At 39.7% G+C, this 27,182-nt stretch overlaps 1 protein-coding gene across 4 annotated transcripts; it reads left to right on the top strand.

The window, feature by feature from the left end:
* The first annotated feature begins 596 nt into the window (after positions 1 to 596).
* Positions 597 to 27,182, top strand: VWA5A (von Willebrand factor A domain containing 5A). Of its 4 annotated transcripts, XM_070490028.1 has the most exons (19): positions 644 to 693; positions 2,256 to 2,355; positions 3,399 to 3,456; positions 3,576 to 3,778; positions 4,080 to 4,302; positions 4,424 to 4,599; positions 4,893 to 5,007; positions 8,925 to 9,094; positions 9,355 to 9,443; positions 9,641 to 9,785; positions 10,213 to 10,292; positions 15,200 to 15,314; positions 16,080 to 16,244; positions 16,524 to 16,624; positions 17,015 to 17,268; positions 20,528 to 20,650; positions 22,390 to 22,520; positions 25,456 to 25,582; positions 26,144 to 27,182. In XM_070490028.1, the coding sequence occupies exons 3-19, from the start codon at positions 3,414 to 3,416 to the stop codon at positions 26,221 to 26,223; spliced, it is 2,340 nt and encodes a 779-aa protein (XP_070346129.1). In that variant the 5' UTR covers positions 644 to 693; positions 2,256 to 2,355; positions 3,399 to 3,413; the 3' UTR covers positions 26,224 to 27,182. The 4 variants fall into 4 exon arrangements, with proteins under 4 accessions (XP_044608284.1, XP_070346127.1, XP_070346129.1 ...); XM_044752349.2 differs by lacking the exon at positions 2,256 to 2,355 and having other exon boundaries at positions 597 to 693; XM_070490026.1 differs by lacking the exon at positions 2,256 to 2,355 and having other exon boundaries at positions 597 to 693; positions 25,426 to 25,582.

Below are 27,182 nucleotides of genomic sequence, written 5' to 3'. Positions count from 1 at the left end.
AGATGAAGATTCAATAATATAATGCCCATAAAGTTCAGGGCCTACCACGCAGTATTATTAGCAGTGGGTAATACACACTAAGCCCTTTGTGATTTAGTCTATTACAGAAAGGGTTTTTGTTTTTGTTTTGTGAGGAATATTGGCCCCGAGCTAATATCCCTTGCCAATCTTCATCTTTTGCTTGAGGAAGATTGTCCCTCAGCTAACATCTGTGATAATCTTTCTCTATTTCATACGGAATGCCTCCACAGCGTGACTTAAAGATTGGTGCCAGCTCCCCGACAGGCATCCAGGCCTGCAAACCCAGGTCCCCCAAGCTGAGCCTGCAAATGTAACCACTAAATGTAACCAGGCAGACCCAAGAAATGCATAGTTTTTGAAGTCATTGTCGATGTTACTGTTACAGCATTTTCACTTGAAGAAAAAAAATACCTTCCCTTTGCCTATCCTCTGATTGCTCCCTAGCCTAGAACAGGCAAAGGAAAAAGCGATAGTTCCAGGGTGGAAGAATTTTCCGTTGATCCAGAGAAGAGCGAATGTTAGACTAATTGTTTAAGAATTTCCCGTCGATCCCTTAGTCTTGTAATCGCTACTTTATAAACGGTCCCTAGAAGGGGGAGGGCCTTCCTGGAAATTTTGACTGCAGCTGTTTTCTCTTTGCTGTGACTCCGAGCCTCCGACCTACAGCGGAAGGTAGGTGACCGGGCTGCCCGCGCTGGGGCTGGATCCCATCCCTGACCTCTGAGGACTTGGACCCGCCCATTCTAACTCGCTTTCTCCATCTCCAAATCTCTCGGGGTTTGTTTAAACTGCAAGCCCAAGGGGCGGGGAATTTAGTCCTGGGGTGCAATCTCCGGGGGGGTGTCTGCAGTTTGGCAGTTTAAGGGAATTTTGTGGGGGGAGGTGGGGGTGGAAGGGGGATTTAGCCATCTTCTAATAATCTCCAAGTTCCTCTTCCTACTTTCCTTTATTTTTACTTAACATTTCTTTCTTTCATACGGACAATTGATGTTTTCTCAGTTTTATGTAACTTTATGTTGTGGAAATGGAGCTTCAAACTCCGCTTCCCCCAACCTCGATCTTATTGTAGCCCCCTCAGCTCTTCTATATGGAAATTTAAGGGACCGACTCTGATCCCTTCTGTTAACACTTGGACGCTGAAAATCTAGGACTCAAAATGTAGGGATTAAATCATTCTCGGTTTCTATCCAAGCCCCATTCCACAAACAAACCGCCTGCTTGGCTGGGTACCAGGTTCTCCACTTCTCCCCTGCAACAGGCTGCAGGGGTGTGGTGCGCTGGGCCACCCTGCCCCTTCCTCCCCCAGGTGTGGCTGAACAGTGCTGGGCCTGGACTCCTGGATGTCTGAGGGTCCACGTAACACGCAGCCCTTCTGGCTCAGTGAGTCACCCTCTATTTTCCCAGCTGCCTCAGATTCAAGCCTTTGACCTGTTCAGCTGCTGTGGCCAACTTTGCCTACTTGTTGCTAGGTGCATTTCCAAAATGCATCCTGAGGGACAGAGAACTAATTCTGACCCAGCTTAGTTTGTACTGGGAAGGGTCAGGGAGAGGGTGCAGAGCAGCAAATTTCCCTCAGTGAGGGATTTGTCCTGGGGTTAGAATCAGGAAGTAAGGCTGTTTCTTTGTAGGAGACACCCCCTGCTTCTGTCAGCTCACCTGAAAGCCATCCTGGTGAGTCCTGCTGAGCCTCAGAGCACCATTTGGTAGCCTGAGACAATTTCTTCAGCTGTTGTATCCCTGTGTCCTGTGACCTTCTACGTTAAGCTCCCTGCTGGTGTTATTAGAAATTCTTCCCTCCCCCACTCCCCCTGTTCTACCAGACAACTTACCCCAGTCAATTGTCTTCATGGAAACCCTTTTCCTGAGCAGCCTCTTCTCTGCCTACAGCCACTACTGCCCTCAGTGTTTCTATCAAATGTGAGCCATGTTGCCACTTTCAGTTTTTATTCAATTCCTCAAAATAAAAACAGTCACAGAACAAAAAGTCTGATTTGTTGGCATTGATTTGTGGGGACAGGGCATGGTGTATAAGAAACATTATTTCCATCAAATGGATGAGCAACATAGACATTGCTCTGGATTGGGGTAGGGTGTGATGTTTTAAATGGTGATTGGGATGAGCATTGAGGGCCTAGAAAGAGTCCTGCCAAAAGCTTCAGTATCCTTGAGGGGAGTGTTCTTCTAGGAAAGAAGCTTGCCTTTCTCAAGAGCCCACATGTTTTACTGGCCTGTAGGTTCCTGAGTGAAGGTTGTGGTTCCCAGTGACTCATCTGCTCCGGAGACTCTAGATAAGGACATTAGTTTCACTTTTTTTCAGCATTCTCTGTGCACCAGGTAATTCCATTTTAATTCGTAAAGCTGTATTTTGAGTGAAAGTCCCCTTCATTGATGCTGGAGATTGCAGCTCAGGTCACCCTTTGACAGAACAGGGAGAGGCAAGCTCACAAATGATTCAGTTCAGAATGGTCAGCGGGCAGCTTCTAGTGGTAGTAAGGCCAATGAGTAAGACATGACCCATCTATTGATTCTCTGGATTAAAGAATCATAATTTAAATCATAATCTAGGTAGATAATTTTGTCTCTTTGTTCCCATATCACATGAAATGGTTGTCTAAGTTTATAATAAAATTTGGAAGATATGTTTAGTATGACCTGATTTAAAATAAAGGACATGTTGCATGTATGGTGTTTGTACATATATTAGAGTATCTTGGATGGAAGCAACAAACAGTGGTTTCAATTATGCGCCTCAAATGAAAAGTGACAAGGTAAGTGATCTAAGTTGCAGGGATCCCCTTTGGATCAGGCAGCTTCTTACATGCAGGTCTCTGAATACCATGATCCAAAGTAACAGTCAGGCTCTATTTAACAATAGTAACAGCAATAACAGGAACAACACTTATGTCAATCATCATTGATTAAATGCTTCCTATAGGCAGGCTCTCTGCTAGAGACTTTACATATATTCATTCATACGTGCATATACGACATATAGGTATTATGGTTTTCATTTTAAAAAGAGAATATTGAGGTTCAGAGGTGTTAAGTTAATTAGACTTATTCAATGTACCTAAAGAGCGGTATATTAAATACACTTTTGAAAAAGAACTGGTGTTTGAACCAATCTCACGAGGTGTCACAGATTTCCTGTTTATTTGATACTTAGTGAATCTTACAGCTTTCCCACCTGGATCTGGCATTTGGAAGTGATCTTACTATTGGCATCTTTGTCTCCTTCTTTTCAGCTTCTTCCTCCTTCCTATGTCCATTGTTAACCCTCTGATATATTCTTATGCAAGACAAAAGTACATAAGATATTAGTATTTGAATAGATAATCCCTAACATGTCATCTGTTCATGACATGTCTTTTCCACAGTAACCCTGTGTCACCATGGTGCACCCCTGTGGCCTCCTAACCCGGCGAGAAGAGCCAGGTAAGCCTCATTGGTGACTGTTACTTGCCATCGAATCTTTGGCACCTAATGTAATGCCATGCCTGCAGGAGGCATTCTGTTAATGTTTGTTGAACTCTTGAACTCTGGTCTATTTCCAGTGCCACTCAAGAGCATCTCTGTGACCTTGTCCATTTGTGAGTTTGTGGCTGGTGTGTCTGCTACCTTAAACTATGAGAATGAGGAGAAAGTTCCTTTGGAGGCCTTCTTTGTCTTCCCCATGGATGAAGACTCAGCTGTCTACAGCTTCGAGGCCATGGTGGATGGGAAGAAAATTATGGCAGAATTACAGGACAAGATGAAGGTAATAGGAATGAGTACATTATCTTCTCCCTTCTTATTTCTTTAGTGCATGCTCTTTAGGACCTCTAGCAAATGCAGCTTCACAAAACTGCTGATGTTGGATGCTCTTCCTCCACTCCCCTATGACCGCTATTTTCCTAAAATCATTTGGAGGGAAAAATCAATCAGAGAAGCTCAAAGTATAGCTGTGAATTTGGTGAGACCAATCACAGTCCCTCCCCCCCAATCATTGTTTTCTGTACCACTTGTTTCTTCATCAGCCATGTCACCTTTGAGACCACCTTTCTTTCCGTTCTCCTTAGGCCCACACCAACTATGAGAATGCCATCAGCCAGGGCCACCAAGCCTTCCTATTGGAGGAGGACAGGTGCTCCAGGGATGTCTTCTGTTGCAATGTGGGGAACCTCCACCCTGGATGCAAGGTGGCACTCACCCTGAAGTATGTACAGGAGCTGCCCCTGGAAGCAGATGGAGCCCTGCGCTACGTGCTCCCAGCTATCCTGAATCCTCGATACTGTCTCTCTGGTGAGTATCCTCTCCCTTTGAATACTAGTGGTTGGTAAGATAATTGGGGAAACCTCCTCAAGTTTGTAGGGGTGCTAAAAAGTGTGGGAAGGGAAAACAGAACTAAGGTAACTTTTTGTAGGATGGTCTGAAGACAGTTGCCTTAATATGAAGACTCCTGTAGTCCCTTTGGAAGACCTGCCCTACACACTCAGTGTGGTTGCCACCATCAGTTCCCAGCATGGCATTGAGAGGATCCAATCCAACTGCCCTTTGAGTCCTATTGAGTACCATGGAGATGATAAGACTTCTGCTCAGGTAATTTATAAGAGAACACTGTTGTTGCCAGTGCCCTTATTCTTTGGGTCCTGACCTTGTTCCTCACTCCGTCTTTCCTAAACATTCCATACTTTTCCATATCAACCCAGAGGGAATCACAGTGTGCTCCTTCTTTATCCCTGTTTAATCTCCAGTGCCTTCTCTCCATTCTTGCTCCTGCTCCTGACCATGCTCACTTCTGGAAGAAGCCTGTAGCCCTCAGCTCTGACCTCAGCCCCAGGCAGCAAGCAGTGATAATTCTAACATGGCTCCTTTGCCTGTTCCCTGCTCAGGTTTCCTTGGCTGATGGACACAAGTTTGATCGAGATGTGGAACTCCTGGTTTACTACAGTGAGGTACATACCCCAAGTGTAGCTGTGGAGATGGGGAAACCCAAAACAGATTCAGGTATTTTCTTTCTCTCTTTTAGTTACCTCCTAAGGGGTAACTCCTGTCTTGGAATTACCCTGAAAATTCCCTCTCTTTTCTTTCCTTCTATCTAGTAGTGGGCAAAACATTGAAATGGCTTACACTATGGCATGCAAAATAGTTGTTTTCAAAGAATATTGTGTGCATATGTCTTGTAGGCAAACTTAAGTGCATCAGTTAATTTGACATAGGGCAAGAAGACATAATTCTTAAGAGGAAACACAGCTAGTTTACAAACAAATGTGACAATGATCGGTCTCTACGTGTGCAAATCAAAGTAAAATAAAATAAAAATAATGAGGTGACATTTTCACTTTTCAAATTGTCAGAGATTTTCAAGTGTGATAATGCCTCATGTTTCAAAAGGTGTGGTGAATCTGGTGCTCTTATAGATTGCTTGAAGCAAAATAACTTTTTATCAAACTTTTGAGAAGAAATTTGGCCATAGATGTCAGTCAAAATAAATGTTTATTTTGGTAATTCCAGTTTTGAGAATCTTATCTAAGGAAATAAATCTAAGTATAAGTAAAAAATGTGCACCGAGGGGCCACCCCGTGGCCGAGTGGTAAAGTTCACGTGCTCCGCTTCAGCGGCCCAAGGTTTTGCTGGTTTGGATCCTGGCTGCGGACATGGCACTCCTTGTCAGGCCACATTGAGGCAGCGTCCCACATGTACCACAACTAGAAGGACCCACAACTAAAATATACAACCAGATATTGGGGGTATTTGGGGAGAAAAAGCAGAAAAAAAAATAAAAAAAGATTGGCAACAGTTGTTAGCTCAGGTGCCAATCTTTAAAAAAAAAAAAAGGTATGCGCCAAAATGTCCTCTGCCATTTTAATAATATCAAAGATTAGTAAAAAATAAAATGTCTTACAGTAGGTAAATTCCCTATGCTAGGTATACTTGAAGAGTTATTATGTAGCTGCTAAAATAATGTACATTGACAGATTGAAATGATATGGAAAAAAGGTTTCCAAAGAATCTTAAGTAGTAAGTTAAAAGTAAAGTAAGTTATACAGGTAGGTTGCCACACCTATGCACTGGGAAAAACATGTCAAATCACAGGAAGTATTCCAGTAGTAATTGTGATTAAGACTAAGTTTACTTTCATAACTTTTTTTTATCTAATAAATAACTTTTATCGTTTGATCATGACACCTACATGTAATCTCATCTGGAGTTCTTTTTTTGTCTTTTTTTTTTACCGTGGTAAAATTTACCTAATGTAAATAACTTGTTTCAAGTGTACAATTCTGTTGCCTTAAGCATATTCACCTTGTTGTTTAACCATCACCACCATCCATCTCCAGAGTTTTTCCATCTGGCCCTAGTTTCTTAATTTCTAAGATTAATTTTAGTTTCTTAATAAATTTAGCTTTTTTCTTTAATTTCTCTCATTTTCTAAGTTTTCCTTAATATATCTGTACTTTTCTTTGTAATTGTAACTGGTGTAACCCATGACATTCCGTTGCTGTCTTGGGGCCTTACTGGGTTGCCATGCCCCTGGATTGCAGGGACCATGAAGTATCACTGGAGAGATACCACCACTTCTGAAGCATTTGCTACATTATTGAGATGGAAGCATCCTTGAGGACAGTCATAGTCAAAATGCTATGGCTTGGGTTAGGTTCTTCTATGACGACAGCCGCTGTGAAGACAGTTCCCTGTATTGGTCTTCAACAGGCCATCCTTCTCTCTCATTGTTAATGCTTGGCCAAGATAGCTTCATACTCGAGCTCTCAAATTGGAACTCCTTAGTTTGCCCTCACTTGTTCTACCATTTTTCCTCAGGGCAAGCTGTCCCTGATAGAGCGTTAGAGGCTCCCCGTCCTCAACCAGGTTGGCTCCAGCACCTCTTCCGTGAAGCCCCATTCTTTGTCTTTGTACCTTAGTTACCTGGTTTTGTCCTTTGCTTCTGGTGAGTTCCTCCATGAGATAGTCCTACAACAGTGACCTGGTCTTCAGTCAGGATCATTTTAATCCACCAGAGAAAGATCTATGATGTTGAATCTTAAAGGGTAAGGATTGAAATCTCTTTCCCTTTCCTTTCAAGAAGTTTCCTTGGCCTCTATGCATATTTCCTCATCTGTTCCTTGTAACCGGCTCTGCAGGCCACAGGGGGACATCAGGGGCAATATTTATGAATCTTGTGAATTCCTTCCAGAAGGGCAGCTCAAATCTTGCTTCCTAGATCGTATGTGACGTATGTGATTGTATGTGATATTCCCATCCATACAAAGAAACCAATGACAAGAGGCAGCTTGGCTCACTAAAACCATTTGGATTTCTGCTAAATGAAGCATACCACTACATGATGAAAATACAAAATATGTTTTTTAAAAACTTAGAATGCACTGACCATATTAAGAACATGATGGTTTTTAAAAATCGCATTTATAAATTAATAAAAATAATTGCATAAAAACAAAATTTATAGATAATTTTATAAAATTAAGAGTCTAATCTGAGTGGAGCCCTAGACTGAGTTCCTTAGGTGTATTATATCACTTAACCCTTAAAATAATCTTGAAGTATTACTACTTTGATTCTTGAGTTGAGGCAACTGAGGCTGACAAGCAGAAGAGCTTGCTAGGATTTCAAATGCTTCATTTAAAAATGAGGAAGCTGAGACTCATGAAGCTGAAAATAATTTCAGCCAAGGCATAAGAATTATGTAGATAATAGATACATAGTGCTTACTATGTACCTGACATTTTTCCAGACAGTTTAGATATATTAACTCATTTCATTTCATTCTCATGGCAACCTTTGTGACTTCTCAGTACAGTGCCATGACCAGCTGTCTCTTGGAGTGGAAAGGAGTCCACCTTGTCCATTAAAAAAAAGTTACTTCTTCCACCTTATGTCCAGAGATCTGGATTGTGTAAAAGTTATTTTGGGACCAATGTTCTATCAAATATTTGCTGAGCCACACCCATTTTATTTGGAAGCCGGTTTGGTTATTGGGGTACCCCATGGCTAAAAGATTAAACTGAACCAGGTCCTGGAATCATTCTGAATCCCAGGGCTACTGAGAACTTAAACCTATAATCCTGGAATCACTTCATAAAAATTAGATATTGGAGTTTAATTCTATGTCCTCTTATATTCTCTGAATTGTAAAACCGGGGTTGATATAACCCAAGCATTCTCATTTCATCTCTATCTCAATACTAACATTTCAATTCCTGCATCAGTTTTCACTTACTCCTCAAAATTAAATCATGGCTATGGCTTTGACAACTTGGTGACATGGGCCAGGATCCTGTGGGTCTGCTCTATACCAGCATTTGGATGATGCTATTAGAGTCCAACACACGTCCCAGTGCATCTCTTTCTTTGTTCTGGAGAGTATCGGTAAGCGCTTCATACCCAAAGCAGATGAACTTTCCTTGGTGTATGACACTTATTACACTCTCAGCTCTTTTAAGTTGTCAACATAAGATTTGTCCACATCAGCATAATTTTTTTCAAAGCTGTAATTAAAGACTTAAGAACCTGTGTGATAAATTCCCCATTGATTTGTTTTGAAGAGGTGTCTATGCAAATAAAATAGCTAGATTCTTCTGGCAAGTGCTGGAACATTTTGCCTTAATGTATTTCTCTCATTTGCCTAGCAGCTAGGAAACTAGCATTCAATTATGGTATTTTAATTATTGGTTGCACCTGGTAACTTCTACCCTCTTTCTTTTGTGTGTGTTCCTCTTCTATATCTTTTATATGTTTATAAGTCATCTCAAACCCTTTGCCAGCAGATAGAGTATAAAGATCAAACAGTGTTTTAGATTTGGGTTTTCTCAGCTCCCTATGTAACTCACTGCAATTGATTCTTTGGGTCTTTAGGATTCTCGAGTTCCTTTTTGTCTTACGGTGCCCTTATCCTTTCTGGGTAGATTGTTTGATGGGAGATCCATCGGCGATGGTGAGTTTTTACCCAAATATCCCAGAAGCTCAGCCACCAATCACCTGTGGAGAATTTGTCTTCCTCATGGACTGCTCAGGAAGTATGCAGGGGCCCATGAGTAAACAGGATAAATCTCAGCTGCGCATAGAGGCAGCCAAGGTAAGACTAGTTTTTTTTCTTTTTCTGGTCACATGCTCAGGTGGGGATAAATCTCAGGGGTTAAATTAGGGTCCATCTGGAGCTGCAGGTCTGTTCCCCACCTGAGCTACAGCTAACATGTCCACCTGAGGCTAGCCTTGGGCCATGAGGGCTGTAGGCATGAAGGAGGTGAAGGCCCAGACCTTCAAGAATGAGATTGGCAGGGTCTGTGTCTGAGAGGATCCTCTCTCACTCTCTTTCCTCATACTCTCTTCTTTCAGGAAACACTGATTTTATTGCTGAAGAGTTTGCCGATAGGCTGTTATTTCAACATCTATGGATTTGGATCTTCCTATGAGGCATTCTTTCCGTAAGTTGCTAGAAAGGCCATAGAGAATCCAAAAGATAAAGAAAGGACTAGCTTGTTAAAGGAATTACTGCGGAATTGACTTTGGCATTGGAGGTTTCACATAAGGTTGTTTACGATGAGTGTATCACAATTCAGGGACTCCATACTGGCCAATGTCCAGTAGCTTTCATGTCACTGGGTGTGTTTGTTTTTCTCAGGAACAGTGTGAAGTACAATCAGCATACAATGGAGGAGGCACTGAGGAGAGTTAACCTTATGCAGGCTGACCTAGGGGGCACAGAAATCTTGAGACCACTCAAGACCATTTATGGGGCATCTTCCATCCCAGGCCACCCTCTACAGGTAAGAATTGCAGCAGAGCTAATAGAAAGGGAGTGAGAGAATGAAATCCCTACTCAAGAATCCATAGCCCTGAGCTTCATTGTAGGATTGTTGAAATATGGTATGTAATTCAGGGTCTTCTAACATGTAGTAAAGATAAAAAGATAAGAGGCCTTTCATAGAATTCTTCTTCCTTAGATCCATGCTGTAAACAATGGAAGTTCTTTTTCTAGAGTGCTTCAAAAGCCTCAGATGAAGCTAGTAGTGTGAGGTGCTGAATATTCGGAGGGTCCTGAACAGACCATGTGAGAATGTTAGGGATCTCCCACCTGTCTGAAGTGGCGTCAGTGTCTCTGGAAAGAAATAGTTGGGTTTTTCAAGGGCAAATTCTGGCATCTTAAAAATGAACTTCACAGAGACTTGAAGAATATCTTCTTTCTTTCTGCAGCTTTTTGTCTTTACAGATGGAGAAGTTATTGACTCATTTAGTGTAATTAAAGAAGTTAGGAGCAACAGTCTGAGGCACAGGTATGAAGAGAATGTCATTTCTGGGTGCTAGACCAAGTAGTGCCATGTGTATTCTAGTGCCACATGATACTAGTGTTGACATTCATTTTAGAGGACAGAATGATTTAAGAATTTTACTTTTACCAGCTGACAGTTTTCTTTCTATATCATTTTTTACATCTCTACTAAAAGATAAAAGTAATTTTCTACAGAACGTCAACACAACAAAATCATTGTCTCATTCTCTCTAAATCATAGTGAAAACAGGAATTGAATAGTAAGACATTTTTTTTACTATAAACATTTTTATTAAAGTAAAACATACAGAAAAGTACACAAATCATAAGTATGCAGCAGGATTGATTATCAGAGTGAGCACACATGTGTAATTACCACCTAGGTCAAGGACTAGAATGCTACCATTACCTCTCCATCTATACCCTTTTCCGTCACACCCCATTTCTAATCACCACCCACTTTTTCCTCCCTGAAGGAAGTAGCTTTCCTGACTTATATTATTTTCGTTTGTTTTTGAATGAAAATAAATGAGTGATACAGTGTAACTCTGTTTCTGTCTGTCTTGCTTCTTTCCCTCAGCAGTATGTTGAGATTCATACCTGTATAGCATGGAGTCATAGTTAATATTCATGCCACTGACATTGAAAGAGTACTTGCTAATTATTTTTGTAGAATCTCCATTTATGTTTGTTTAAATTCATTAATATTAAATATTTTTGAAAGAAATAATCTAAAAAGTAATGTTGGGCCTGGCGATGAGTTTGACCACTTAGCTAAAGGTTGTATCTGAAGATAACTTTGATATATTGTAAACATCTTGTTCTCAGCAAATGTTTACTCAGTAGTTTTAGCATTCACTTATGCTTATTGCCCAAATAAAATAGTGATTTTAAAATCCTGTCATCTTTTACATATTTATTAGTTGACATCTTACTGTAAAGAAGAGCTTTCCCTTTCTCCCTTCTTCGCATCCTCCCTCCCTTCCTTCCTTTTGCTGTATAAATATGTACTTTTGGATTCTTTCATTATTTTTCAATTTTTTTAAGATACGTTATTCTTATTATTCAGAATCTCAAAATTTCCAGATTTGGCCAGTGGGAGCCCCTTCTAACTTGCTCCTATGTCTTTTTCATGTTTCTTTGGTTTATGAATATTTCCTGTCTTTCTTAGAAAAATATGTTTCTGATTCACCTGTACTTTCCCATCCCTGTGCCTTGTTCCTTTTAGTGAAAAAATTGCTTAGAAGTCAGTATTTAAGTGTTAGGTGTAACTGTTTGCTACCGGGCTGTTATTGAGTCTAGCCATTTTCAGCAGACGGAACTAACAAATATGTCTAAAAAACACAAATTTTTACTGAAACCCCTACTTCCAAGGTAACAATATAACATTTTTTCTATTTTTCTCCTATTGCATATTTGTATCTTCTTCCTCCATGGTGAGGAACCTGGTGTCCCACAAAATGAGTAAACTTACTCGTTTTCTTAATCTTACAATACACACAATATCTTTCTATAATGTTTTATAATGCTCTGTGTAGAGGTCTTGATGTATTTTTCATTAGATTTTTTTCCTAGGTGTTTGATGCTATTTTAAATAGTATTTTTTAGACATTTTATTTACTGGATGTTTATTTCTAAATATAAATTGATAACAATTTACAATAGCTTTTAAATTTACATTGACTTTGTATTCAATAGCCATGCCAAATTTAGATATTAATTCTAGTAGTATATTTGTAGGTTCTTTTAGATGTTCTATGGATAGTCATGTTTGAAAATAATGTTAGTTTTATTTTTTTCCTTTCTGATCCTTATGTCTTCATTTTTCTTCCTTTCTGTACTGCCCTGAAAAGGACCTCTAGTACAAACCTGAGTCGAAGTGGTCATAGCTGGCATCCTTATCTTATTTTGGACTTCAGAGAACATGTTTAGCATTGTATCAATAAGTGTGATTGTTTTCTATATGTTTTTTTTGCAACTAAGGAAATGTCCTTTCATTTCTGTTTTGAGAGTTCTTTTCCCTTTCTTCTTTTTTTAGATAATGAATGGTTATTGAATTTCATCAAATGCATTTTATGTATCTCTTGACATGAATGTATGATTTTATCCTTTATTCTTTTAATGTGTGAATTATATGACTATCGTTAAATGTTAGACCAACCTTGCATTTCTGAAATAAACCCAAATTAGTTGTGACCTATTAATATTTTTTCATATATTTTTGGATTCAATTGGCTCTTAATTGTTTAGGATTTTTGAATCTATTTCCATGAGAAATATTCAGATATATTTTCTCATAATATTCTTGTCAAGTTTTGATATCACTCTTATGCTGGCATCAGAAATGAACTGAGAATTTGCTGATTTTCTATTACCTGAAATATTTTCTTTCTTAAATGTTTACTAGAATTTGCTAGGAGACTTTTTTGTGGGAAGGCTTTTAAATCTCTTTAATTAAAATAGAACTATTTGTATTTTTATATCCTTGGTTTTTTATGGGAGTTTCTATGTTTTATGTAAATTTTCAAATTTTTTAGCATAAAATTCTCTCCGATATCGTCTTGTGATATTATTAAATTTTGTAGAATCTGTGGTAGTATGACGTTTTCAATCTGGGTGTTGCTCATTTGTGCCTTCTCTGTTCCTTGCCCTAAATGCTTGTCAATTTTGATAATCTTTTCAAAACACCAGCATTTTTGGGTTTGTTGATCCTCTCTATTGCATGATTGTTTTCTATATCAATAATGTTTGCTTCCATGTCTCATTTCTGTCTTTAAAATTCTTTGGGTTTATTGGCTATTCTTTTTCTAACATCTGGAGATGGATGCCCAGGTAGTTGATTTTTAGACTTCTTTCTCTTTTCTAATATATGTATTTTGAACTATAAATTTAAGCCTATCTGTAGCTGAATCCTGAATTTGGATATGTCATTTTCCACTGGCGTCCACTTGAGAATATTTTCTCATTATCATTATGATTTATTTCTAAAGCCTGTCTTATTCAGAAGTATAGGGTATAATTCCCCAATATTTGGCGATTTTCTGTTTCTTTGTTAGTTGTCAGATATTTCATGTGAAATATTGTAGGAATATCTTTGAGCTTCTAGATGACGTTATCTTCCCTGTTAGAAGACCTCCTCTTTTCTTGTGACAGGTTGCTAGTCTAGAAGCAGATAATTAGTCTGATTAGAGTCTAATGAGTTTCAGTTATTTGATGGCTAGTTTACTTCTATTCGCCTCTACCTCTAGCGTGTAGGTTCCAGGGTTGTGTGAAAACCTGAGGTGTCTACAGGACATCTTGTCTTTGGAAGGCCCATATCTGAAACTGCTTAGCTTTTCAACCCCTCAGCCATCCGTTTGTACTTGACACTTGCTTCAAGGGGTGGAGGGATACCAGATCCAAGCTCATCTCTCTCCGCTTCCCTCCTCTCCCAAGTCTAGGCCATAGATTCTTATTGCCCCAGTAGCCTTTTGGTGTTTTCAAAGAGATGATTTAAGATATTGTATGCAGATTTTCTAGTTCTCTACTGGCTTTAAAACAGTTTCTTTTGGCATTGCTCTGAGCAGAACTCTCCTAGGATGTTATACTTTAAGTCAGAAGTCATACATTTAACTTCCAGTTCTTTTGCTTGCCAGCTGTTTGGACAAATCAAGTAAATTCTCTAAGTCTCAGTTTCCTCACTTGAAAATGCAGATAATAATAGTACTTACCTTATATGTTTATTGTGATGGTTAAAAGAGTATAACTAAATGAAGCATTAGGAACCATGCTTGACACAAAATAAATGCTACATGAATTTTTGCCATTATTATAATTATCATCCACATGAATCACTTAAATAAGTTCTAGGCATATAGTTATCCATCAATATATGTTGTTTAGCTTTAGTTTTACGTATAGAAACACTTAAACATATATATAAAAGCCCTTTGTAACCCATAAAGAACACAAGCCACAGTTCACACATCATGTTGGAAATTTAAAGGTGATAATGTCAAGATGCTGGGAGGCTGTGTCTCTAGGGAGCATTTTCACAGTTAGGTCACCATAATTAGAAGTCTTCTTCTTAGCACTACAAGTTCATAACATTAATCCTTCTGCTGGTGTCACTAGACTTGGAGATGATGACTCACACTAACCCAACGCAAAAGAGACTGATGCATAAGCCAAAATTCCAATGTATTAATTTACAATGAGAACTATCCATGTCACACTTTCTAAAAATGGTTGTATTTGTATCACCGATCCATTTTCTGTTTATAGACAGTTTTATTTGGGAAGTCATACTGTGATTAATCAGCCATTTGATGCACAGGGACTAGTGCAGGGAGAGAGCAGTTAGAAGAGCAGGAGGCACTCTTTCCCACACTGAGACTGGCCTTGCTGGGGCAGATGTGGTTCCAGTATAATATTAGTCTAGCACTGATGATAGTGTCAGTTTTTTCCTAACTCCCCTACCTTCTGATTAACCCATTCTTTGGTTGATTTGAAAACAATTGATGAAGATGTGGTCTTATTATTTTGTTTTTTCTGCTTCTAGAATCAGTATAATATATAATGGTTTGCCAGAGGGATCTTGTATTCAGACCAACCAGTGCTCATATGCCATCTCTACCATTTAGTAGGTGTGTCATCTTGGCCAAATTTCTTAAATTCTTTGGGCCTCGGTTCTTTATCTGCAAAGTGAAACATAAGCCTGCCTCTTAGGAGTCTTGTGATGATTAAATTGCGATATTAATTTAAGGCTTTTGACCTCCTGAAATATGGAATATGCTCAATAAATGGTAGCTATTACGCATTTGGCCAAGGAAATAGACTATCTCTTTATGTATTTTTTGACCATTATGTATTAATTTTGTAATTTCACTCTTTAGTGCCTTTCTCTAATCTCTTGTCTTTTTATAATTACAGATGTTTCTCGTTTGGTATTGGAGAAGGAGCCTCCACCAGCCTAATAAAAGGCATTGCTCGGGTGGCAGGGGGCACTTCAGAATTTATCACAGGCAAGGAAAGGATGCAGTCCAAGGTTAGGGGCAGGCCTTGTATCCAGATGTGGCAATCTAGAGCGAGTGTGGAACAGGGTGGGCATTGCTGCAAGAGTAGAGGCAATAACTTGCCTCCGGGATTCATTTTCATATCCCCAAGGCCTTGGGCTGTATTCTTAATGTGGCTACTTTTGGTCTTATGGAAAAGGGGCCTGCTGTAGTTTCTGGAGAAATGACATCTGGTCCTAGTAGTTGGAAGCCCAGGGACAAGATGCTGGAAGAGGTAGGGCTTTATATTTAAGGCCAGAAACAGAGAAACTACTAATTTTGACTGTCACGATTGAGATTGTAGGTTTGTGCTTTAGGACCTCCTTAGATACCATATCCTATCCTCCATGCAAATGATACAAAGAGAAATGAGAAAGAACAATTGTAATATGTCTGGTAGATTGGAAGAAGCAGTAAATTGATACTCCATTTGGTTAGTATGCATGAGGGAAGGTGTCTTCCACATTTTGTTATATTTCTAAGTTCCTATTTCCCAGTTGGTGCCATCTCTTATCTCTACTTCTCCAGCGTCTCCTTTCCTACACATTTCCTTCATTCACATTTATGTTAAAACTCTCAGCTTTAACTTCCTCACATGTAAAGCAAGAATAATAATACCCATCTCCTTGTATAGTGTTAAGGAATAGACATAGCATGTATCATGTCTCATAGTACCCAGTGTGTGATAAATATTCAGTTAGTAGTTGTCATTGTTGCCATTATTGTTCTTTGTGCTTATTTTTTCTTTCCTCTACCAGGTTCTTAGAGCCCTGAAACGTTCTCTACAGCCTGTGGTAGAGGACGTGTCTCTGAGCTGGGATTTGCCTCAAGGTCTTTCTGCTAAAATGCTTTCCCCAGAGCAGACTGTCATCTTTAGGGGTCAGAGGTTAATTGTCTATGCCCAGTTGACTGGGATGATGCCGGTGAGTTCTCATTCTCGCTTATTCCTCTAGTCAGAATAGCTACTGCCCTGAACTCTGCTCTGGACAATGTCATTAAAGCTGGTGGGATCTCATCAAGGGATTACACTTCCAGGTGCAGTGAGCCTGCCCCCTTCTCCATCATTTCAGGTCTCTGATTTCCTGAGCTACCTGGTTCCTAGTCAGGAATGTTAACATGTTAGGTTGGGGAGCTGCCCCAGTTCTGACCTTTCTCTTGGTGAACTCTCCCTTCCGTTATTTGTACTCTTCTCTCATTTGTAGCCAGCAGAGGCCACAGGAGAAGTTTGCCTTAAGTACACACTCCAGGGCAAGAGTTTTGAGAATAAGGTGACGTTTTCTTTACAACCCAAGCTCGATGCCAAGTGAGAATTCATTTTTCCTTTGCTATTTTCTCTTTCTTTCTTTCTTTCTTTCTCTTTGCTTCCTTCTTTTCCTTTCTTTCTTTGTCACTTTCCTTTCTGTCTTGTCTTTGCTTTCTTTCTTTTCTTTCTTTCCTTCCCTCCATTCCTCCCTCCCCCTTCCTTCCTTTTTTCCTTTCTCTTTCTGTCTCTGCCATTCTTAGGGATTGGTTTCCTTCTTTTAATTTTCAGCTTAATTATTTCCTTATAGTCACTTCTCCTTTATAACCCACTCAAGTCTTATCTGTCCCCTATCTGCCTTTTTCTTCCCTCTGTCATCCCTAACTTTTGAGGGCCCTTAGTAACTGGCACATATATGCTTCTCCCTAAGTCACAATAGTTTTTTTCTTTTAGCCTCACCATTCACCGCCTCGCTGCCAAGTCCTTTCTTCAGACCAAGGACATGGGTTTCAGGGAGACTCCAGCAAATGATAAAAAAGATGTGTTGAAAGTCAGCCTTGAGTGTGGAGTCATAAGCTCCCACACAGCTTTCATTGCCATCAACAAGGATCTCAACAAGCCTGTGCAGAGGCCCCTGGTTCGTAGGGCCATTCCAAGGCCAATTCTAATGAGTACTCCTGTTGTGATGTCATCATATAATCGAAGTGGTGAGTTTTCCCCCATTAAAACTCACATAAAATAAGGAGTCTTGGATATCTGAACATATCATTTAAAGGAAAGTTTGTGAAATGTCCTTAAGTTGCATTTTTTTCCTGTCTCTCCACATCTAGGATTTCTGGCTGGTGATAAACTTTTCTGTTTTAGGGAACTAGAATATATCTCATTGGCAAGGAGATTTAAAATAATCCAAGGGAAAACAAACAAGGAAAATTAAAACATAGAAAACACACAATTGAGTAGTCCCACTGTCTGAATCTGAAGGTGATTTATCCTATTGATAATTAGATGGTTAATGATTACACATATGGCTGATAAACAAGCTACTAGTGTTAGGGAATGGGTGCTGATTATTGGGATTGTCTCAGGCATGAGACAAGCAGGCTTGATTATAGATGTTAGGGGCTTGAGGATTAGGATCAGGTGGAGAAATTCCCTGGGCAGGACTCCACAGCTGGAGGGGAATGGATGATGTTAGTTCTAGAGGCAGGTTTCAAGGTAGCCCAGATTTCTAGTTGTACAACTGGGTGGATGAGGATACCATTTATTTAAATGAGTAACAAAAGAACTCAAATTTGGGAGTTAAATAGTTTAATTATTTTTAGAGCACCTTGAACTTGAGATGCCTGTGGAATATCCACAGGAAGATGTCCAGTAGAAAGTGAATAGATGGGTTTGGTGGTCAGAAGATAGACATTTGGCAATACTTAGCATCTCAGTAATAACTGAAGGCATGAGAATGGATGAGATTATTCAGAGGACAGGTGTAAGTGAGATGAAAAGGAGGATGAGATTGAAACACTAAAGAATACCCAGTATCTAAGGGATGGGTAACAGAGGATTTCCCCAAACCAGAATAAAGAGGAAGGAAATAGGAAGAAAAGAAGTGAGTACATATTCAAAACAAAAAGAAACTATGATAAATGAAGTTATCAAAGAATCAGATACTGCAGAGAAGTCAAAGTAAAAATTGAAAAAGGACTGTTGGGTTAATATCAAAGAAGTCTTGCTAATCTGATCAAGAGCAGTTTCATTGGCTGAGATCAGGAAAGAATTCCCATCAGAGAGTGTTAAAGAGCAAATGAGAGGTAGAAAATGAGGGGTAGCTTGTAAAGATAGATTTTATAAACATTAAGCTGAAAAGGGGAAGGAGTAGGAATATCTATAGAGGAGATTGTAGAGTTGAGGTGGGTTTTTGTGCATTATATCTCTTTAAAATTTCAGAATGGGAGAGATTTGAGGGTGTTGTAAAGCTAATAGGAAAGTGCCAGTAGAGAGGTTGAAAATATTGTTGGGAAAAAGGATAGCTGATTGAGAAGGGTGTTTGGGGAAGTGAGAGAGGGTGAGATCTAGGGCTGCAGTGGAGGGATTAGCCTTTAATAGGACAAGTATTAGGACAATCTCCCACTTATTGCCAGGAAGTGGAGGACACGTAAAGGGATTACATTTTAGTTCATAGGCTGAGAGGCAAGTATTTGTAGTTTCTGTGTGATAGTTTTTCTATATTTTTAGTGAAAGAGACAGTAAATTTAACTAATGAGTATGAGACTAGAAGTGGTAGAGAAGAGAATTTGAGGAAAGGGTTTGAAATAACCACTGTGGACAATTGGAGAGTGAAATACCCAGGGAGAAACAGCATTTGTCAAGGAGTTTTGAGGGTCCAGTTTAGTTGTGATATCTTGATGTTTTTAGTGGCACCAAACTTCTAAAGGGAATCATGGTTTATGTGATTCATTTCAGCAGTACTCGGCAGCTTTGGTATAAGCATGAATGGAGTAGAGTGTTGGCTCTGTTTTGAAGTTGGGGTTTTGCCAGATGGATGTGATGAAAAGGAAATTAGGGACATGGAATTGAAGACATTGATAAGAGAGTACTGAAGTGTTGGACCTGAGATTTAGGCTAAATAGAGAAGAGAGTAAAGATAGAAATTGACATATAGGAAAAAAGCAGAGGAAACAAGGACTTAGAAGTCCTGATGAGGTCAAAGACCAGGTAAAATAGGAATCTCTGAGTCAGAGAGCTGGAAAAATTGGATATTGTATTTAAAAAGCAATATTTTGTTTTTCAGTATGTTTTTTACAGGTAGAACAGTTCTACTAGATAACAAGGTCCTGGCTTGGGTGGGAATGGCGGAAGTAGGATGGAGGCTGAAGCCATTTGATTTGAGAAAGTTAAGAAGCTTTGAATTAGGGTGTTGGATAGATTATGTACATGGGTAGTGAAATCTCTCAAGATGATGGTAGCCTTGCAGTGAAGTAGAAATCTGTAATCTAGCTTTCAGATGCTTCAGTGAACGATGGGATGTGACAAAGAGGTTGGAGGTTAACAGAAGTGAGGATATGAAGAAGGTAATCCAGTGAGGGTGGAGGGTCTTGATGTGGCAATTGGAACTGAAGAGGTTGCCAACCCTACCTCCCAAACCTGGATTCTTAGGATATGATACCTTGAGCAACCACCATTTGAGGGGGACAGAGGGAGAACAGTTTTTTTTTTGGAAGGAAAAATTAGTTTTAAGTCAAGATAAATAGTTGGAAGAAGCCTCTTGTAATAAAACTAAAGATGCAGGAAAGATCATTAGCATGTATCAAGGGTTACAGAGGACACAGTAGAAAGGCCTCAGAGGGTGAGAGTATGTGCAGGAGGTGGGCTCATAGGTGAAGAAAAAATGCGCAATAAAGATGGTGGCTGAGGCTGACATGTTTAGGAGGGTATGTATCTCAAATTATCAGGCCCTTTGCCTACAAAAGAGAGCGGAGGGAGCCTCAGTGTCAATGTCTGTAATGGTGTTTTTCAGCTCATTCAAAGCCCTTGTCCTCCTACCATCCTCCTGCATCTCGGCCCACAAGGAGCACTTCCTTTTTTTTTGAGGGAGATTAGCCCTGAGCTAACATCTGCCGCCAATCCTATTTTTGCTGAAGAAGACTGGCCCTAAGCTAACATCTGTGCCCATCTTCCTCTACTTTATATGTGGTACGCCTACCACAGCGTGGCTTGCCAAGCGGTGCCATGTCCCCACCTGAGATCCGAACCGGTGAACCCCGGGCCACCAAAGTGGAATGTGTGCACTTAAGCGCTATGCCACCAGGCCGGCCCCATGGAGAGCACTTCTTATTACTTGAGGATGTCATACCAGCAGAATGGTCATGATCCCTAGAAGTCCATGATTAACTAGGGCCTGTACTCTCTAGGTAAGCATCTTTCCAGGGACTTCTTCTCACCAATGTTTGTCTGTCACACATATACGACTAGGCAAAACCCAAGCTCTTGGTCAGAAACTAAAGAAGAAATGCAGGCCTCCCGAAGAGATCTCTCCTGAGATGGAAACGGCTCGTTCTTCCAGCAACAGGACCAACTTGGAAACTCGCAATACAGGTGAGATAAGCCTTAGTTCTCTTCTCTGATCTATGGAGACTCAAGAATTAATCTTCAGCATTCTGCTATCTTGTGGCTTTTACTACCTAAGAGATAGTCTGTTTGAAAAGCGTCAAGCAGAGGGTGAGATTTGTCCACTCCCTATATTTTCTAGACCCAGCATAGCTTCATTAGTGTACAATATAGGATCCTGAAACTACCCCAAGGGAGTCTGGGTTGAGTCCTAGTTAAACAAACTCCTTTTGCCATCTCAGCTCATACACCTTGCCTGCAGGCTGGAGCCCTCCTCCTGCAGAACTCTGCTGCCACCCTGTCTGGGCCTTGCTGCACTGATCATCTTTTTACAAGTTGGATTTCAAGATAGGTATTCCTGATGCTCTCTGATGACTTTCTCTCTGTCACCAAAGCATTTCCCTTGGTCATTGCATTGTGTTCCAAGCAACTGAGCTTCTCACGTACATGACAGATTGAGTCAAAGTACACTTCATCACTAAGGGGTGCCGTTTCTGCTAAAACAGACTTCAAAGAAATTTGTTTCTAGTCTCCAATTTTTGTAGCAAGAGTTTCTAGTGTACAATTGTTTAATTGTTCAAACTTCTTCTTTGCCGCTTTCTCTCTACTTATTTATTCTCCCTAGGCAAGAGTGTTTCAAGATCTATGGTGGATTCAGATCTGTGTACTCTCAATTACTGTGGGATTTTAGGAAAATTAATTCTCTTCTTAGAACCTTAATTCTCTCAGCTGCACAACTACTCACCTCACAGAGTTGTCATGGGAACCTCCTTAATGTTACCCACAGAGTAGGTTCTCAGTCTGTGTTGGTTTTCTATGCTGACCTAATATCCCATTAACTTAGAATATCCCTACTCTGAGATTTCTCTCTTATGAATCCTCTTACCAAAGTAGAAAGAAAAATTACCCAGCAGTGTTATGCTGCTGATTTTTGTGAATTAATTAACTACTATTTTTAGGGAGCTAATTAGAGGCCTTCTTGGTACTTCACATTCTTTCCCATGACAATAATTAGGCATTATTGTCTCCAATTTTCAGAGAAGGCTGAGATTCCTACTAGTTAAGTAATTATTAAATTTTGAGTGTTACCAGAGCTGAGATTCAAACTAAGGGTGTTGAAATTCAGAGCATTAGATTTTTTTTTCCCATTGGAGTAGAACTGTTTTTCTAGTTACAGTTTTTCTTGCCTACTAATTTCTACATTGGTCTAAGTATGTCGTCTTCTATAATAGATAGCCAGTGTGAGATAGTTTCTATGAAAATTGTGTGGTCTTTAACCAATTTTCGCACCACCGGGATTAGACACTAGACTATTGCTTGAGGTAGACTGCTGACTGCTTTGAAAGTTTTGATAATTAAAAATCAAGGTATATTTGTCTAGAATTTTTTAATATGCTTAAAGTTTTAAGGACCATTTGAACAGGACTGGATAAGATTTTATACAGCAGTTTCCTATGGGTTCTTGAGTACCCTGTATCTTTTCCTTATTGCTGAAGTTTTAAATGAAGCTCCCCTTAAATCAGTTCATCCCTGAGGTGGCCGACATTGTCACAGAGAAAATGCATATCTCCTAGGTGAAGAACTGAAATAGGGATCTTGGTAGGATCTGCTTAGCTCTGCACTCTCACTACAGCTTGTCTGTGAATTCAGACCTGTCTTTCTCAGATATGCTAAGGGGCCAATAACTCCGTAACTCCCCATCCTCTCTCTCTGTTTCTCCCCCAAAGTCTTTGGAAATGAGCACCTTGTGCAGCTGATTTCCCTCCAAAAAGCAAACGGTTCCTGGGATCTGAATGAAGGTCTGGCCGTGGTCCTCGGTATGAGTTTGGAAGACGTACTGGCAGCACTCCCTCTCAAGGTGAGATTCAGAGACAAAAAAGCAGTATGTATGTTTTTGAAGGATTGGGGTCATTAATGAGAACTGAGGTGAATCATGACTCACCCGAGGAAGGAGAATACAGCACACTGTAGCCTAAATTAATTTCTAATAAATAGAGGCTGAAGATTTTTCTGGATATGTTAGAGCAGAAAGAACAAGGAGCGAATGGTATGCTGGTAGAGTGGATGGGTGACAAAATGAAAGCTAAAGTCCTCTTCTACTTTAACTACACTCTCTGCCAATCATCTTAGTTATAATAACTAATGTTTATTGAAAAATTAATCTGTGCCAGGCACTGTGCTGAGCACTTAACATTCAGGATCTTATTTATTCATCGCAACAATTAATTGAGGTAAATCCTATTCACGTTACTGTTTAAAGATGAAGAAACTGCAGCCCAGAGAAGCGTAATAATGTGTCTGAGTTTACCCAGCCAGTCAGTGGTGAGCTGAATTCAATTCTAGATTATCTGTCTTCAGAACCCACATTTTTGCTCCTCTGCATATAAAAGGAAGTAGTCTAGAAATTAGCAAAATTTTATTTAAGTAAGGATAGGTGAAGTAATCATAGGAATGAGCTAGTTATTTCAAATGTGTTCAAGTATGCTGACGAGGACAAATTACGTTCCAGAATTTCAAGGTAACTTAGTAAATCTTCTAATTGAGAAATTGTTAAATATCAGACAAATGCTGAAAGCCTAAAGGACAAGTGTCATTCTGAATTTTCAAAATATGGAAGGTGATTAAATAAACTTCAGATATCCTATAACTGCACCATACAATACAGTATCCACTAGGCACTTGTGGTTATTGAGCTCTTGAAATGTGGCTAATGCATATGAGGAACTAAATTTTTGATTGAATTGAGGTGTGCTATAATTGTGATATACGTACTGATTTCAAAGACAATATGAAAAGAGAAGGTAAAATATTTCATCTACAATTATTTTTATATTGATTATATGTTAAAATGATATTTTGAATATATTAGGTTAAATGAAATATATTTGTAAAATAATGGTATCTCTTTATTTTTACATTTTTACGTGTGGTTACTAAGACATTTAAAATTATATGTGTGTCTAGCTTTATACTTCTGTTGAAAAATACTGTTGTAGAACAAATAATTAAAAGGCTAACATAAACAATTGGAAGAAAATGTAAAGATCATGAACTTCTTAATTTCATTGGGAACAAGACATGTTGCACTAACATTTCCTTTGGCATGGTAACTGGGCCAATAAATCAAGGGAATCAAGAGCCCTGGTATATCTGAATTTCAGTAAGGAATTTGAATTTGTGTGTGAGTGTGAGGAATATTGACCCTGAGCTAACATCTGTTGCCAACCTTCCTCTTGTTGTTTGATGAAGGTTGTCACTGAGCTAACATCTGTGCCAGTCTTCCTCTACTTATGTGGGATGCTGCCAGTGCGGCTTGACAAGCTCCACAGTGTGGCTTGATGTGCTAGGTCCACACCCAGATCTGAACCTATGAATCATGGGCCACTGATGCGGAGCACACAAACTTCACTATGCCACTGGGCGGACCCCTTGAATTTTTTTTTTAATTATGGGTATATGAACTGAGTACAAACTAGTTGAAAACCCATAGCACTGAATAATGAATTTTTTCAAACCTGAAATAGTTTTTTAGACCCACCAGGCTCCAAATTCTCTGGAGGTGCATATTTTCAATGAAGATTTATATGAAGATGTAGACCAGTGCTTTCCTATTTGTCTGTGGCAAAACTGGAAGTTAGAGTATGAGACAAGAAAAGCAGAATCCCAAAAGACCTTGAACAATGACTTTCAATTTTCCATGGGGAAAAAAAACACAACTTAGTAGTAATAAAAATACTGTTTTTTATTCTAAATTCTCAACTATACAAGTAGAGAACAGAAGCAAAATGATTTAAGAGCTGTTGCCCATGAAAATCAGAAATTTTAGATGACCATAAACAATATGAATCAGCATATTTGAAACATGATTAGTGGAAGGAACGGGATTATCAGAAAAGCTGCATGTCTTATGTATTTTTGGGCTGTGGTCATAGCATTTTGTAAGTACCTATACTTCCAGATGTGACCATTTAAGAAGATATCTCTTAAAAATCACTGTCATGTTTGTTTCTAGACTAGGAGAACAAGCGTGGGGAGTCTTCCTGCTTTGACATAAGCACTCCTCTTAAGAAAGAATTAAAAGAACTTAGAATTTTGATCTGAAACAAGACTTCTCGGAGAGGACATGATAGCTGTTTCTAAATTTTAAAAGTCATGATACGAAAGAGGAACTTCCCTTGATCTGTTGACTCAGGAAACTAAAGTTGGGAGCTGTGGGTGAGAAGTCATGGAAGAACACTTTCTGTTCTTTAGCTGAGACTTTCTATTGAGCAAAATGACTCCACTCAGAATATTTGGCCTCTAGTTCTCGCTCTGTCATTTGCTAGAGGCTAACTTTGGGCAAATCATTTCACTTTTGTGTGAATCTGTTTTCTCAAAAATGTGATTATTTATGATCCTTCATGTTGTGTTTGTTTGTTTTGGTGAGGATTCAAATAAAAGAACTTGAAGGTACTTTATAAAATCTGTAAGCAACTATGCATATGCTTCTCTCGTCACAGTTGGGTATTCCTCGTTGGGGGTGTTTTAGGAGTTTCCAGCACTGTACTGGTGGTTACACTGGGTTTAAAACTCAAGACCTTTCTACCCTAAGACTCAATGGATTGTTGTCCTGAGGTTCAGAGCCTGGCATTATGCCTTGGAAATCATAGATGAGGTAAAGAGAGATCAGATAATGCCATTTAGTGTCAATTTGGGGGATGGTAAGTGAGGAGGGAATAGAACTTTTTGCATCCCCTTGAGGGGCTTCCTGCTCCAACTTGTAGGCTTCAGGGAAGTCTCTATCTGTTGTACAGAATGTGGATTCTTCAAGTTGGGCCACAGTCCTGGCAGTGCTCTGGCTGCATACCTATAATAAGGATTTGCAGTATGAGTGGGAGCTTCTGGAAAGGAAAGCTGTGGCCTGGATTCGCTTCCATGCAGGTAGGAGCATAATCCTAAGACCTATTTCCTTCTCTCCTTAGGAAGCTAGCCATCTTCCCAGGTACTGAGCCTCCAGGCCTGACAGAGGAGGACCAAGAGAGAATCCCCATAGTCTCCTCCCTTGACCATCCTGGTTCAGACCTTTTCGGGTCTCTCAGATAGTTCTTTCCTTGGCAGGATAAGGGTGGAATCTTATATTGGGCAGGGGGGTAGGGGGTATGGGGGGCAGTGAGTAAAGAGGCAAAGGGATGTGGATGGGGAGTGCAAATTGTGAGAAGGACATACATAAAGTGGCATTTATTTTACTCACTATTTCAGTACTGTACTGAGTATGTAAGACTGGACTTGGATGTTCATAATCTCAGTGCTGCTGTATATTTCTGGGACCAGAGAAGATTAAAAGAGAATCTGGACAGAAGGAAGAGAAAAGTCAGGGCCATTGAGGAAAGATAAAATCAAGATTCAGGGGATATGATCAGGAAGCTTAGGGGAGACTGGGAGAAGAGCATTTGCTCTCATGGCTGTCTCTCCACCCTAATCCTTGTTTTCTCCTCATAACAGGCTCCATCATGCATGTGCTTGTGAAAGCTGCTGTTGCTTTCCTGAAATCATCCGTGGATCCCACCATGTTTGCCTTCTGAGGAAAACAAGTGCCTCGCCTATGCTATTGTCCTTTCCTTTACCATCTCTTATGCTGTGATGTATTTTTGTATTTTACACCTATTGTGTCAGTTTCTTGTCATAAAAATAAAGGGTGCCCACCCCACCTTGCCTGTCATTCCCGTTTCCCTTTGGACATGAGCTTTCTATCTCCACATATACCCTCAGCCAAGTGTCAGTGGTCCCAGAACCTATGCCCTTTCTTGGAGGAGTTCAAAGCATTCATAGGCAGTAACATTCCTCCCAGGTTTTCCAGAGTGACAACATATAAAACAGGTGACACAGACTGCAGACTAAAGATTGGAGCATTGATGTCAGGGAATACCCAAATTAGACAATTATCTGCATAATATGTGGCTATTCACTCTTGATCTTATGTACTTATCAGGACCAGACTGGTGAACTATACAGTTTTCTATTCTTAGATAGGATGAAGAGCTGGAGGGGAAGTTGAAAGCCAGCATCAGGGTCAATATGGCCTCAAGATCACAAAGAAAGAGACTCAAGGGGTCAGCTGTGAGAGTTGGCACTGTTGGCAACTTTTTTGGTGGATTCTGCTTAGGCTTTGCTATCCTATATTGCATACCTTTCCTCCCACTGCCTAAGGGACTTGGGTTGAGTTGTACCTGTTGGAGACAGATGTTTCTTAATCATTAAACGTCTTAGTGAGAAGGTGATAATGGAATCTTTAGTCCTAGCCTGAACCCATGGGGCTTCTAAGTCAGGCTCTGATGTAGTATAAAAAAGGAAATAGTGAGTGTAAAGGCAGTTTTACCTGAGACATCAACCTAGATCACTCACCCAATAAAGAAGAAAGGTACTCCTCCCGATTGCTTCTGACCCATATGTCCCACATACTCTGTCCTGATGGAAATGACCCCGTGCTATATGTTGTCCTCTAAAGTACTATTGTATCAGTATTAAAATGACTGTCTCTACA

This window comes from Equus asinus, chromosome 20 (assembly GCF_041296235.1).
Source record: "Equus asinus isolate D_3611 breed Donkey chromosome 20, EquAss-T2T_v2, whole genome shotgun sequence".
NCBI classification, from domain to species: domain Eukaryota; kingdom Metazoa; phylum Chordata; class Mammalia; order Perissodactyla; family Equidae; genus Equus; species Equus asinus.
Note: the sequence above shows the minus strand (reverse complement) of the source record. Positions and strands in the feature narration are given on the sequence as shown.